Source organism: Erinaceus europaeus, chromosome 17 (assembly GCF_950295315.1).
Source record: "Erinaceus europaeus chromosome 17, mEriEur2.1, whole genome shotgun sequence".
NCBI lineage: Eukaryota > Metazoa > Chordata > Mammalia > Eulipotyphla > Erinaceidae > Erinaceus > Erinaceus europaeus.
This window is the reverse complement of record NC_080178.1, coordinates 69,610,724-69,625,626: the sequence shown is the minus strand read 5'-3', so window position 1 is coordinate 69,625,626 and position 14,903 is coordinate 69,610,724. Positions and strand designations below refer to the sequence as shown.

The window sequence follows — 14,903 nt, the reverse complement described above, 5'->3', positions numbered from 1 at the left end:
CTACACTACGTTCTCTTTGAAAACTTTAACCATACGCTTCATTGTAAGAATAGTTTAACTATTGGTGAAAGACACCACTTTTGAGTGAATCAAGAGAAACTCCTTATTTCTATAACATGTTTCATGGCATTGAGAGTCCAAATGAGCTCTTTTTTTGTTTTAGAATTTCAATTCTTAACTAAAGAAGAAAGATTAAACAAAGAATTCTTTCAAACCCAGGCAGTTATACCCCTCATTGCATGACAGGAAAATAGAACAAGAAAAAAAAATGTCTGAACTCAAGTGGGAATTCGGAATAAAGAACTCTTATATTTGATATATTCACCCATTCATTTATTCATTCACTCTGCATATATTTTGTTCAGTGTGCTAACAGTGCTTATCAATCAAAGCGACTCTCTTTAGAGTCATTTCTGTATTGCCGTGACATTGTTTGCTTCTGTAGAGACAGCATCAAGTCAAAACCCTATGGGTTTTCCACACTTTATAACTCTCTTTTACTCTCCTTGTCAAAGAGGAGTCTAGGAACTTTCTTCCTAGCACACCAACAAAGCTGCTAGTATAAAAAGGGGCTATGATCAGACAGGTTTTAGATGGGTAAGGCAGATGCCTTTCATGTCGGAAATAATAAACACTTGTCTATGAATCTAGGTCAATTGCAGTGAGATTTAAGGGCCAGATACTTGGTGAGATCATTCCCATAAGAATGGCAGGAGAGTTCTCTTGTGAGGTCCCAAAGAAGAACTGGAGTTCTTTGAAGAACTCCTTCAGGGCAAGTGTTAGTGCTGAGTCCTGCACCATGTACAATGTTAAATGGTTCTTTGAAGCGCCAGAAAACCATTTAGCTGAGAGGGCAGGCATCCTGCCATGTGTGAACACCCTGCATTGGCTCCCTGCACTATATGGCCATGTGGGAACTCCATGCCACTCACCGCAGCTGGATAGATCATGGGGCTTGGGTGGGGGCACTGTCCTGTGCCTCCCTTTCTCTCTGTCTCTCTCCCTAGATAGAGAGAACTGACCTGGGAGTTCAGCAGGTTAAGCACACGGTGGCACAAAGTGTAAGTACCAGTGTAAGGATTCCAGTTCGAGCCCCCGGCTCCCCACCTACAGGAAAGTCGCTTCACAGGCAGTGAAGCAGGTCTGCAGGTGTCTGTCTTTCTCTCCCCCTCTCTGGCTTCCCCTCCTCTCTCCATTTCTCTCTGTCCTATCCAGCAACAAGGACATCAATAAACACAACAATGTTAAACAACAAGAGCAACGAAAGGGAAAATAAATAAATATAAAAAAAGAAAAGAAAGAACTGGGCTGTTGCCCCAGGAGCATCAGTACCATACAGATGCCACACCCTCATGCAGCAAAAGGAAAAATTAAAGAAACCATGTGAGGGCAGTGTGGATACACATTAGGAAAGTGAGAGCACTGGGACACTTGTGTAAGGAAAATGGACTGAAGAGATTCATGACTCTGCTGTATTCAGACCCCAGACAAGCAATGTGATGGGGGGGCATGTTGGGGTGTACCCAGTAGAGCACACATGTTGCACTGTGCAAGGATCTGGGTTCAAGCCCCCAGTCCCCACCCACAGAGTGGGAAGCATCTCCAGTGGTGAAGCAGCATGACAAGCATGCAGCACGATAAATTGCTTTTTTATTTTGATTTACTTAATATTGGATAAAGGCAGAGAGAAACTGAGAGGGGAAGGGAGAGAGACACTTGTAGCTCTGTGTCACACACACACACACACACACACACACACACACACACACACACACACACACGCAGGTGGGGACCAGGGGCTTGAACCCTGGACCTTGTGCATTGTAATGTGCGTGCTTAACCAGGTGCAACACTGCCTGGCCCCCACATCTCTCCCTCTCTCTCCTTCTGTCTCTCTCTCTTTCTCTCCCTCTTCCTCTCCCTCTCCCTCTCCCTCCCCTCTTCCCTCTGTCTTTCTTTCTCTCTCACTCTTCCTGTTTTTATCCTAAGATAAAGAAATAACTAAATAGCATATATAAGAAAAGAGATAAATGATATAAATAGTTGTTGTCCAGAGGAATACTTTGAAAACTCATACAGATCGTAGATTTTAAACTAACATTGATTTGTAAAATGGTATATGCACATACGTAATGTGCAAGACAGTGTAAGATCGGCCACCAAAATAGCTCATTTGGGTAGTGCACTGCCTTGGCATTTCATGACCCAGATTTGAACCTGGACCCCGACACACTGAATGAAGGGAGCTTTGTGGCTACTGTCTCCTTCACTCTCTGAGTGTCTCACTGTCTTCCTGTTTTTATCTAAAAGAGAGAAGAAAAATGAAAAGCAAAGGAATAACCAAAAACATTTCCACCTTTGAAATGCACATATTAATCCCCAAACATCCAAGTTTAAATTGTGTGTTTTCTGACGTTACCTGTTCAACCTTTACAACAGCGCTATGTCTCACAATATGAAGAGCATGTTTGTGACTACAGCTTAGGCCAATGCTGCTGATGTATTCAAGGTGATGTTTGATTTTTCTGTCATTTCTTAATGGAAAAACTGTGTTTCATTTCTCAGAATAAAAGCCTGAAAAACAAACTCTTGTCAGGAAACAAGTTGTGCGGCCTCCATGCTGAAGAGGTGAGTGCATTACCTTCTGCCTCCGGCTGTACAAAAACAATTCTAGATTTAGGTTTTATTTTCAACCAAAATCATCAAGTGGATTATTATTATTATTATTATTATTTTAACAGAGCCCTGATCAGCTCTGGTTTATGGTGGTGCAGGGGATTGAACTTGGGACTTTGGAGCCTCTGGCATGAGAATTTGTTTGCATAACCATTATGCTATCTCCCCCTGCCAATCAAGTGAACTTTAAAAAAAAATTATTTATTTATTTATTTATTTATTCACTGTTGTTGCCCTTGTTGTTTTATTGTTGTCATTATTATTGTTGTTTATGATGTTGTCGTTGTTGGACAGGACAGAGAGAAATGGAGAGAGGAGGGGAAGACAGAGAGGAGGAGAGAAAGACAGACACCTGCAGACCTGCTTCACTGCCTGTGAAGCGCCTCCACTGCGGGTGGGGGGAGGAGAGTGTGGCGATCATCTGTGAGTTACCGGAGTACCTTTCAGCCTGGCCGCCAAGCCCACCTGCCCTGAGATTGACTTCTTTCTGGTTATGTTCACAACGACATTTACTAAGATCTCTCCTACCTTTTCAACTGTGTTCTCGCTTTCACCTCTCCTCTTGAAGTTATTTCAAAGAAAAGGTGGTCATCAATTTAAACATGTCTGTATTTATTATTAAATAATGACTGAAAAGTGACAGTAAGATGGATACATGCAAACACCTGCATACATTCAGTTAGCATCTAGCACTGCTTTGCCTGCTATGCCTGCTTGACTGAAATTCCATGTGTGTGTACGTTGGGTTGTGGGAATAAGACAGGAGCAATACACCACTTTCTTTACACATTATCTTTAAAAATGTGTGTCCTAGGCTGTCGAAATAGCTCACTTGAACACTGTGCTGCTTGGGCCTGTGCATGGACTAGGTTCAAACCCAGTCCCAGTGCTTTAAAGTAGAGTCAATGTTTTACTCTCTCTCTCTCTCTCTTATTTATTTATTTATTGGATATAGACAGAGAATAATTGAGAGGTAAGGGGAGATAGAGAGGGAGAGAGAGAGAGACATATGCAGTCCTGCTTCACCACTCATGAAGCTTTCCTCCTGCAGGTGGACTTGAACTTGAGTCCTTGTGCAATGTAATGTGTGTGCTTAACCAGGTGCACCACCATCTGAACCACCTCTCTCTCTCGTTATCTCTATATCTCTCTGTCCCTCCCTCAGCCACTCCCTCCTTCCCTCCCTCTCTTCTCTGGCTCTAGCAAAATAGTCCTAATCCCAAAAGCAATATTAATCCTGATATAATTAAAATGTGCTTCCTATGAATGGACTCTTGTTCTCCCTTCTCCTTCCTGACTATGGTTGCTGAGTGGCCAAACTTCAAAGCATGTCCACTTGGTCGATTCCAAATTATATTCCTCCATGAGGATCATTTCTGGAACCATCCGTTCCACCCCGGTTCCATGGCTGCCAGTTCTTAGCAACATCGCCCCGCCAGATATTCGTCGGGATGCGGCATCATCTAAGTTCATTTCCCGCGTCTACGCTCGACCGGACCTGCCAATATACGCGGATATCTTCGCCCACCCTGTCCAACGCTTGACGTCTCATCACCCAATCTGGTCCCCTACCCCTACACTGAACTTCTCTGTTCCAGACTCTTGGAAACAGAGTTGGCAGTCAGCTGAGGTCAAGAACAAACACCTCATCACAGACCCCTGCAAGCGTCAACCCGGCTTTGACCTAGCACATTATGATTGGGCCCTCCTCAATCGCTATCGAACAGGCCATGGCCGGTGCGCCACTATGTTCCATCGCTGGGGAGCCAGAGACGACCCGAACTGCCCCTGCGGCTCCAGACAGACTATGACCCACATAGTCAACGACTGCCACCTCTCCAGATTCAAAGGAGGTCTCGAAACTTTACATCAGGCTCAACCTGACGCTGTTGACTGGCTACGGAAGGGCAAACGCTAGAAGAAGAAGAAAGCAGAGATTAACCTTTCTCTCAGTCCATTTCATTTCATTTCATTTCTTGAGAAGTCAGGGTTCTTTTATTATTGACTGCAAAACTTATTATTGTGCAACTTTAAATACTCTAGACCCTCACTATTAAATATAAAGGAAATTAAGCCATTGGCCCATTTCTGTGTTCTTGCAGTCAAGAAGAATTCAGGCACAGCTGAAGGAACTTCGTTATGGGAAAAAAGATTTACTACTTAAGGTAAGTGTCTTTCTTTTTTTTTTTAAATTTATTTAATTATTTTTAGAGAGAAATGGGGAGAGAAGGGGAAGACAAAGAGGGGGAGAGAAAGACACCTGCAGACCTGCTTTACCACCTGTGAAGGGACTCCCTGCTGGTGGGGAGCCGGGGGCTCGTACCCAGATCCTTAAGCTGGTTGAACCTGTATCCTTAAGCTGGTCCTTGCACTTTGCCCCACATGCGCTTAACTCACTACACTATCGCCTGACTCCCAGGTAAGTGTCTTTCTTCTCTTCCCTTTAGCTTGACAGCCTAAGGCCTATACATCATCAAATATGATTTAGCTTACATCTCCTTTCCAGATTTTCTTAACAATTAGAGTTGAATATAACTGCACTAAAGACACTTCAATTTCCTTACTTCATATCTCATGGAGATCAACTGAGAGATGAGTCTTAGTCCATCCTTAGGTTAAGGCAGCCATTACACCAAGGCCATAAGTAATTTTCAATAATTTTAATTCATTGTTGAGCAATTTTGTCATTTGGAATATTGACATAAAGAGAGCAATTATCTATTTAATCAGTTTCTGATTTACAATGTATTTTTGGGGGATCAGGCATTGGTGCACTGGGTTAAGCACACATGGTGCAAAGCTTAAGGATTCCTGCAAGGAACTTGGTTTGACCCTGTGCCTTCCCACCTGTGGGGGAGGGGCACTTCACAAATGATGAAGCAGGTCTGTGGTTATCTCTCTCTCTCTCTCTCTCTCTCTCGCTGTCCATCTCCCCCTTCTCTCTCAATTTCTCTGTGTCCTATCCAATAAAATCAGGGAAAGAAAAATGTCCTCCAGGAGCAGTGGATTCTTAGCGCAGGCACCAAGCCCCAGCAATAACCCTGGAAACAACAACAAAAGTACTTTTGATGTATGTTCTTGATTTCCAGATATCTCTGTGTAAATATCTTTATTGCTAGGAGTGATAATGGTTGGCTGATGATAACCAGCATCAAGTTTCAAGGCTGTTAAGCTCAGACCTACACATAGGTTCATATCTGTCCCCACAGTGTGTGTGTGAAACTTTGAACCATACTCCTCCCAAAGTTGTTAGCTTGGTCATTTCTAAAACCTGTGGTTATCATGTGTTAAGATAAAGTAGACTTTGTAGCTGTGATCCTGGCGTGAAAAGATCATCAAACCATACTTGTTTTTCTCAGCCATAATTATTCAAGTCCTAATATGAATTAAACAAGAAAGCCAGAAGAAGGTTACGTTGCCATAGAAACCAGAGAAAAGTAAAGGGTTTCCTATCACTAAGCAGATTTGACTAAAGCCTTCTGATGTTTAATACAGATGTTGACCTCTGGGATAATAAGAAAGTGATTTCGTGTTGTGCTAACTCACTTAGTGCACGGTAACTTAGTATAACAGCGAGGGCATCTAATACAGTATTTTCTGGTCATCATTTTTAGCAAAGATGCTGAGTTGGGTGTCCTGAGACTGTGATAGAGGCTGAATGTACCTGAGCGACCCTGTGGTGCCTCTTCACAAACAGGATATAAAATTCTGATGATTAAATAAGCACAAATCGCTTTATAAAGTATGTTTTCATCAAAATGTCTTCGTTAAAAAGACCATCCCATCTATACAGGTCAGGTTTAAGAAGGGATGATTCTGTACTGTGTATCGTGGTTGCAATATCGTACAAATCCATACGGAGAAAAGTAAGAAAGGACTCATCCTTGTCATTTGGCATCTTTACGTTTGGCTGAGAGTCACAGGGAAGTGTCCCTGTTATGTCAGCCAATATTGGCTAAACACTTGCTCCATATGGAGCTTGAATCTGGGCACATTCCGCCATTTTCCTCTTCCAGAAATGTCTTTCCTGCCTCCCTATCGACCTCATTTATAGACAGGCAGAGTTTCCCACAGCACACCAAGAAAATCAGGAGTTGATCATGTTAATACTAGCTGGCCCTACCTCTCAGCACTCTGCTTATTGCATGTAAAAAGATAAAAATATGAAACTCAAAAGCACTCACTGCCTGCTTCCAATCCTCTATACTGAGCCTTTTGAATTTCATATATCTTAAGTCACATTCAGCCTGACCCTTGACTTTTCCCAATCAGCAACATTAAGTAGAAATTGGTGGGAGGGCGAGACCTGTGTATTTTTTATTTGCACAGAATTTACAGTTTTCTGTAAAAATATTCATGAAATTTAAAATGAAATATTCTTCTGTAAGTCTTATTCCTTGTGAATTCATACACAGCTGAATTGTGTATGAATAGACCAGGACATTTCTTGAATTATGATATCTTCTTCTTATACTCACCCTCAAAAGGCCTATTTGTATGGTTAACTTTTGGTCCTGGGATATATTCCATTAATAAATATATATATTCTATTCTATTCACATTCCATTCTATAGCATATTTTAATATTATTGCCTTCAAATGTTGATAATCTGGAATATTTGATATTAGACCAGGCAGTGTGCTCAGATGTTTCACTCCCAGTTAGAAGCCAGCTGTCAGCAAGTTTGGTCTTTTAAATTCTGAGGATCTCTTTTAACCCCTTTTCCACCTACTGGCCACACATGTCTGTAGTCACCTGTGGCTTAGTGAGTTTCTGAAGAAACCCCAGTTGTAGTTTATTGAGTTTTCAAGTGATTTTCCATTTTTTTTTTCTAGTTTAATAGGAGTATGATCTGAAATGGCTCCTACTCCGTAGTCACACTTCTGGAAGTCCCCTCTAATTTAAAACTTTGCCTCTACTGTATCACATGTTTCCAGTTATAATTTCACTTGTATATAAATATGTAGATATAGATACACTACTCATAAGAAATGTATCTTTATCTATCCAAAGATCTAATGGGCAAGCATTCACAGCTGAAGCAAAATTGTCACCATCAAAAAGAATATATGCAGGGGTCAGGCTATGGTGCCCTTGATAAAACACAAATGTTACAATGTGGAAAGACTCTAGTTCAAGCCCCTGTCCCCACCTGCAATGTGCAGGGTAGCTTCAAAAGCAGTGAAGCAGTGTTATAGGTATCTCTCTCCACCTCTCTTTCTGTCTCTGTCGCTTCCTTCCCTATATATTGTTCTCTGTATGTCTTTAAATAAAAAGCGAATGATATATTTAAAAAGATAACATCTTTGGTAATTAAAGGTTAGTGTATTTATTTAAAAACAAACATTCTTGGTACAGAAATTTAATGCTTTCAATTATAGAATTGGCTTGGGGCAGAGATTTCTATTCTGGCTGACTCTATTCTTATCATACTCCCTGATAGTTTTTGAAAATACAGAGGACGGATATGGTTCTGTGAGTTGGCAGCAAAAAAATTAATTGCCCTTGTCCAAATAAACTCAATATTTCAGACTCTTTTGCATGAGGTTGAAAATCCAACTCGTCTTATGCTTTGTTTTCATTATTCACCACATGCATGACTTACATGTTTCTTGTGTGAAGTCATGAGAAATAAAATATTAGTAAAAGAAAGAAATAAACAAATCAGTAAATAAATAAAATTCTCAAAAAAAAAGGTTGTGTTCCTTCAGTGAAAATTACTGGATGTACAGGATATTTTATGAAACCAACCCCAACATTTAAACCATTTCTCAGAGCAATACCAGATGGTTTCTCTTACAGGTGGAATTTGGGTTCTAGTACAGAATGGTGGATAATGGACCTAAGTTGGAGGTGGGAATGTTTACAGACATCTATTTGATGGAAATGTATACAAAATAAACCAATATCAAACAAAGAGACCCCTCACCTAATGGGAGATCTTCACACGCCATACAGAGAGACACCTGCATCCCTGCGTCACCACTCCTGAAGCTTCCCTGCAGGTGGGGGTGTCAAGGACTTGAACCTGGGTCCTTGCACATTGTAATATGTGTGACCAAGCAGTTGTGTCACCACCCAGCGCCCTCATCTCTGTTTCTGTCTGAGAAAGTCTAGAGAAATGGCAAAGCTCCCCCAGCCCGGCTCCCCACCTGCAGGGGAGTCACTTCACAGGCCGTGAAGCAGGTCTGCAGGTGTCTGTCTTTCTCTCACCCTCTTTGTCTTCCCCTCTCTCTCCATTTCTCTCTGTCCTGTCCAACAATGAATGACATCAACAATAACAATAATGACCACAACAAGGCTACAACAACAAGGGCAACAAAAAGGGGGAAGATGTGGCCTCCAGGAGCAGTTTATTCATGGTGCAAACAATGAGCCCCAGCAATAACCCTGGAGGTAAAAAAAAAAATTTTTTTTAAAGAAATGGCAAAGCCCAAGTAATGAAAGAACATCTTACAACCACTGACACACATTTCTCAGATTTCTCTTTAGCTGCTTTTGTCAAAATCATGATTCACATCCCATTACCAAATGTATTGAGTATGAAAAATATGAAAATTCTACAAGTCTGGAAATAATCATATGAAATATGTGATGTATGGAAATGATATAAACATATTTTGGATGAAGTTCTTTGCACCAGCAGTGCTTCCTGTAACAGGTCCAGTGAACCAGATAATCCAGAAACATTTTCCCTGGGGTCTGAGTCCCTGGCTCACTGCAAGAGACTGAGAAAAAAGCACTTCTCAGAAGGAATACTTTATAGTGCTAGCTCCTCAGTTTGTAAAAGGTTTTTTTGGGTTTTTTTTGGGGGGTGTCTCAAAAACTGACTGCTGTCTTTATTTCCATTTCTCTGACAATCAATGACTTGGAGCTTTTCTTCATGGATGTTGGTCTTTTGGATCACTTCTACAAAGAATATTGTGTATACATACTCTCCCCATTTTTTATTCATTATTAAGGAATTAATGTTTTTGTTTGTAAAAGTTCTTATCCATTTCAAGCCAAAGCAATGTCTACTGACTTCTTTTTCTTTATTTCTTCTTCTTTAGCCAATTTAACCTAGAAATAAAAAAAGGTATAAAAAGAATAGATGGTTGTAGTCAGGGAATCTGCTTTTTTATAAGCTTTTACACTTATCTGGAAACAGTTTAGGAGTTGCTCAGTCTTGTTTAATGTTCATCTGTTAGTAAACTTTTGAAAGGTAAATAACAGGAAGACTTCAAACTTTCTTTTTTTAATTTTATTTATAAAAAAGAAACACTGGAAAATCATAGGATAAGAGAGGTATACCTCCACACAATTCCCACCATCAGAACTCCGTATCCCATCTCCTCCCCTGATAGCTTTCCTATTCTTTAACCTTCTGGGAGTATAGCTCCAAGGTCATTGTGGGATGCAGAAGGTGGAAGGTCTGGCATCTGTAATTGCTTCCCCACTGAACATGGGTGTTGACAGGTCAATCCATACTCCCAGCCTGCCTGTCTCTTTCCCTAGTGGTGCGTGGTTCTGGGGAATTGGAGCTCCAGGACACATTGATGGGGAAGTCTGTTCAGGGAAGTCTGTTTGGCCTCATGGTAGCATCTGAAACCTGGTGGCTGAAAAAAGACTTAACATATAAAGCCAATAAAATTGTTGACCAATCATGAACTTAAAGGCTGGAATAGTGCAGATGAAGAGTTGGGGGGGGGGGGGCTCTGTTTTGTAGCTTGCTAGTAGGCATATTTTATTTATATTCCAAAGGGCCTTTTGGCTACACTAGTTGTTTTTTTGTTTGTTTGTTTGTTTGTTTGTTTTCCTGAGCCTGAAATCTGATATGCAGGTGGATCTAATTTATTGTCTGGGGAGATAATGTCATGGGTGGAATAAAGGACTAGAAAGCTGGATCAGGGAAGAGAGTAGCTCCCAAATAGGAGAAAGGTGTATAAATATTGTTGATCTGATCTGGGGCCCATATTCAGCTTGGGCGCCTATGTGGCCTCTGCATCCCTGTAGATCTGAGCTCACAGTCTGTGGTCATGAGTAGGAACATTCCAAGCTACCCCAATATCAGGACCCATCTGCCTAGGGTAGAACATAGAGTATGTTGTCCAGCCTCCCTTCAGAGGATGGACCATTCTCTACCATTGTTGACCCAAGTTGAGGGCAGGGTCCTATGGGGGCCCACAGAGGGCTCTATTGTGTTGTTCCTGATAGAGATGACCAGTAATAATGGAGAGAGGGATTTATTCGAGGTCTAGGCCCATTATGTCTGTTTGGGAATCTCAGGACTCCCAAATTAGGGCTCCAACTGATGGGGTGGCCTGATAGTGACTAAAGAGTCATAATTAAATTATGCCAGTCTCTTGCCTTTATTCAGCTTTTGCAGTCCTTGCTTTGATAAGGTTATCTTTGGAGTGAGTGAAGGAAATGTAATAGAAAGTAGGTGAGGAGGGTATCTAAGTCTAAGTAGACACTATATTTCATTATAAACTATATACTGACTCATTGCAGACTATTGTGTACTTTTGCTTTCAGGTATATATTTTGCCTGAATTTATGGATACATGTGTACTTATGCTCTATATCATGGAATCTAGTCTATATCTACATTTTGGGACTTTGTTAGGAAGTGAACCTGGAATGGAGATTTGGAAAAAAGCTAGTAGGTCTATTTTAGGTATATTCCAAGGGATGGGCAAGATTTTCAACCTCAAAGTCTTATCTTTCCTTGTCGAACTGGAGTAGTTAACAGTTTTTTGCGATGTCTCCTATAGAACTAAATGCCATAGGAAAGTGAGGCACTACTTCTTTCCTTTTCCTCCATAATGCCCCTTTTCCACCAGGGAAACTGCTCTAATCTTCTCTCCAATCCTGAGGCATCTAGCTCAGTAACCTTGGCTGTGCTGCAGGGAAGTGATCCATGTGTCTGCACTGCCCCATCCAGCTCTGAGAGCTCTTGTTCTGAGAGGCCTTCATTAAATGCACATGTACTGAAACTTAGTTAATAAAAGTTATGGAACACCTCCATTCCTGTGTGAAGTTTTTAATCTATGTGACATATTCAAGATGATAAATAAGGCATGCCTTTTCACAAAAGGACCCCTAATAATAGCAGCAAGACTGGCTTAGCTGTCTAGTGTTGATGAGACAATATGTCACCGATTCACACATGCTTGATCAAATAAAATCCTCACAGCAAGCTCGCCAGGCAGTGGTGTCCAAATCTGAATGTACATAGAGCCTCCTGGAGACCTTGTCAATATTTTAAAGCCCAGATCAATTCAGTGAAATGTCTGGAGATGTGACAAATGAATATTCATTTCCAAATCACACTAATTACCTTCTGTGTGCAGATAAGCTTGAGAGGACCATTGCTCTGAGATTTAAGGCATTCTGTTTCTAAAACCCCATGTGGCCAAGCATTTCATTGTATGTATTGCAACTGGGGGGTGGGGTAGGCAGTGGCGCACCAGTTAAGTGCACACAGTAGTAAGAGAAAGAGAGAGAAAGTAAAGAAAGAAAGAAAGAAAGAAAGAAAGAAAGAAAGAAAGAAAGAAAGAAAGAAAGGGGCAAAAAAAATGGCTGCCAGGAGTAGTGGATTCATATTTATGGCACCTGAGCCTTGGTGATAACCCTGGAGAAAAAAAATGTATATACATATATTACACACACACACACACCTCAACTAAATTACACACCACAACAAATTGAATTTTGTGAACGCCCTTGTCAGGCCTGCATGTCTACATGGAGAAGGTAGACTAGAAGGGCTTGGGACTTGATGCCTTAGAGGAGGACAACTAGAGACTGCTCCGTCATTTGTGGAGTTGAAGGTGTGGTGGTCCAGATGCAACATGTGAGGAATATTGAGAAGTTAATATTTGGACTTATTTGGAAACAAAGGTGTTTCACAGGTGTGAAGCACCAGGCTATGTCCATGGGGGTGGATGAAGCCAAGTGCTGAAGAAGCCTGGGTGAGCCATGAGGCACCCACTTTGGGCAGATAGAGGTGGGCTGGCCAGGAAGCCAGCACCTGCAGTCAGAGCAGAAACAGGGCCAAGGTCAGGACTACGAGCTTCCATCTGCAACCAGGTTTTCCAGAAACTGGAATAAACTCTACTGCGTATGAAATAACTCTGCTGTCTAGTAACTCAAGCTTTGCGGGATTCAACTGTAAAATGATTGGGAGAGGTTAGCCTTGACTGTGTTTTGCATGTTCATCTTGACCTGCGTGCACCCACTAGGCTCGGAGTGCACTGCTACAGAAAGCGGGTCCTGCAAGGTCTTCTCTTTCAATCTGTGCAGTGAAATCTGAAATTCTCTGTAAGCTGGAAACCACATTTTATCATCAATTAGGGAAGCCACTGGCAAGCAGCACATTTCCCTGAACTGACCCCTGCTTGCCAGCTGCAAAGATTAGCAGTATATTGGGTGCCACCATGCAGCCTTTCCACATCTGTCTCCACTCCTCCCCACTGTGTTCTCTTATTGGGAAAATCCAAAGGGAGAGAAGCAGGTGAGCTTTACTTACCTAATTCTGGAACACCGGTGCCTATAGCAAGGTGTGGAGGGACATTTCCATCAGGACTGTGCCTTTATTTATAAGTTCACGGAAGAAGTCATTGTGAAATTTCCCTTCCAAATATGTTTTCCTGTATTCTTCCCACGGCTACAGGCTCTCTCCATTACTCTGTAATCGCTGGCAGAGCTCCCTAGTTTCAGTATTTTCTACTTCCAAAATACCATTCACACTGCTGAGAGGGCCTGTCTGATTAAATATTAAATATGCCCAGGGCTCCACTTACAACACATCAGCATCAACCTAGTCCTTGTAGGATGGAGTCCATCCTCTTATGTTCAGCTTATTCAGTTTTATGCTGAACCCCTTATTCCGTCTCATTCCCACTAAGTATCAGGTATTCCTGAAGCTTTCCTCCTGCAAGTGGGGACCAGGGACCTGAACCCAGGTCCTTACACACTGTAATGTGTGAGCTCAGCCAGGCGCATCACCATATGGCCCCTATATTTTGTTTGTTTGTTTGTTTGTTTTGGTCAAATGAACAGAAATTGAGAACAAGTTTCATGCCCCATTACCATTTGCTTTTATTTTCTATCCAATGAATTCTACAAAATTATAATAACAGGTGGTGAAATTGTTCTTATTTTTACAAAACCCCAAAACTGGCAACTTATTTAGTTGGAGACATTGACATCAGACACATAAATGGTACATGTCAAATTATAGTAAGACACTAGATAAGCCACCCAGGTTTCAAACTATATGGGATTTTTTTTTGCCTTCTTTGCTAAGTTTTAATAATATTATTACTTGCAGAATTCTGGAAAGTTAACAGAATAATTCATTTAACTATGAACAGAACTCTTGGCACAAGATCAGAATTCCAAACAATTTTATTGGTCCTCTTGTTCAGATTTAATTGGTAAAAATGAAAAAAAAAAAAGGTTCTCAGAAGCAACAGTTGGCATTACTTTATAGAAGACAGCTATATATAAATAGCATAAAGGGACATAAATTATGGTGAGTTCTTGTATGATACAGCAAATCCTAATAGCGGGATTTTCTTTTCTTTCTTCTTTTTTCCTTGTGCATTTTTTTTTTATTTAAGAAAGGATTAATTAACAAAACCATAGGGTAGGAGAGGTACCACACAATTCCCACCACCCAATCTCCATATCCCACCCCCTCCCCTGATAGCTTTCCCATTCTCTATCCCTCTGGGAGCATGGACCCAGGATCATTGTGGGTTACAGAAGGTAGAAGGTCTGGCTTCTGTAATTGCTTCCCCGCTGAACATGGGCGTTGATTGGTCGGTCCATACTCCCAGTCTGCCTCTCTCTTTCCCTAGTAGGGTGGGTCTCTGGGGAAGCGGAGCTCCAGGACACATTGGTGGGGTCTTCAATCTAGGGAAGCCTGGCCGGCATCCTGATGACATCTGGAACCTGGTGACTGAAAAGAGAGTTAACATACGAAGCTAAACAAATTGTTGAGCAATTTTTTTTCTTTTTAAAAAATATTTATTTATTCCCTTTTGTTTCCCTTGTTGTTTTTTATTGTTGTGGTTATTATTATTGTTGTTGTAATCAGTGTTGGATAGAACAGAGAGAAATGGAGAGAGGAGGAGAAGACAGAGAGGGGGAGAGAAAGATAGACACCCACAGACCTGCTTCACCACCTGTGAAGCGACTCCCCTGCAGCTGGGGATCCGGGGGCTCGAACCAGGAT

At 41.5% G+C, this 14,903-nt stretch overlaps 1 protein-coding gene across 4 annotated transcripts in view; it reads left to right on the top strand.

Annotated features, from left to right (window-relative positions):
- Window positions 1-14,903, top strand: part of LUZP2 (leucine zipper protein 2) — a 385,213-nt gene that overhangs the window by 319,406 nt on the left and 50,904 nt on the right. For all 4 annotated transcript variants that reach the window (XM_060176997.1, XM_060176995.1, XM_060176994.1 and 1 more), the window contains 2 exons: window positions 2,566-2,628; window positions 4,779-4,841. In XM_060176997.1, the coding sequence (XP_060032980.1) occupies window positions 2,566-2,628; window positions 4,779-4,841 (126 nt within the window). The remainder of the gene's footprint in view (window positions 1-2,565; window positions 2,629-4,778; window positions 4,842-14,903) is intronic.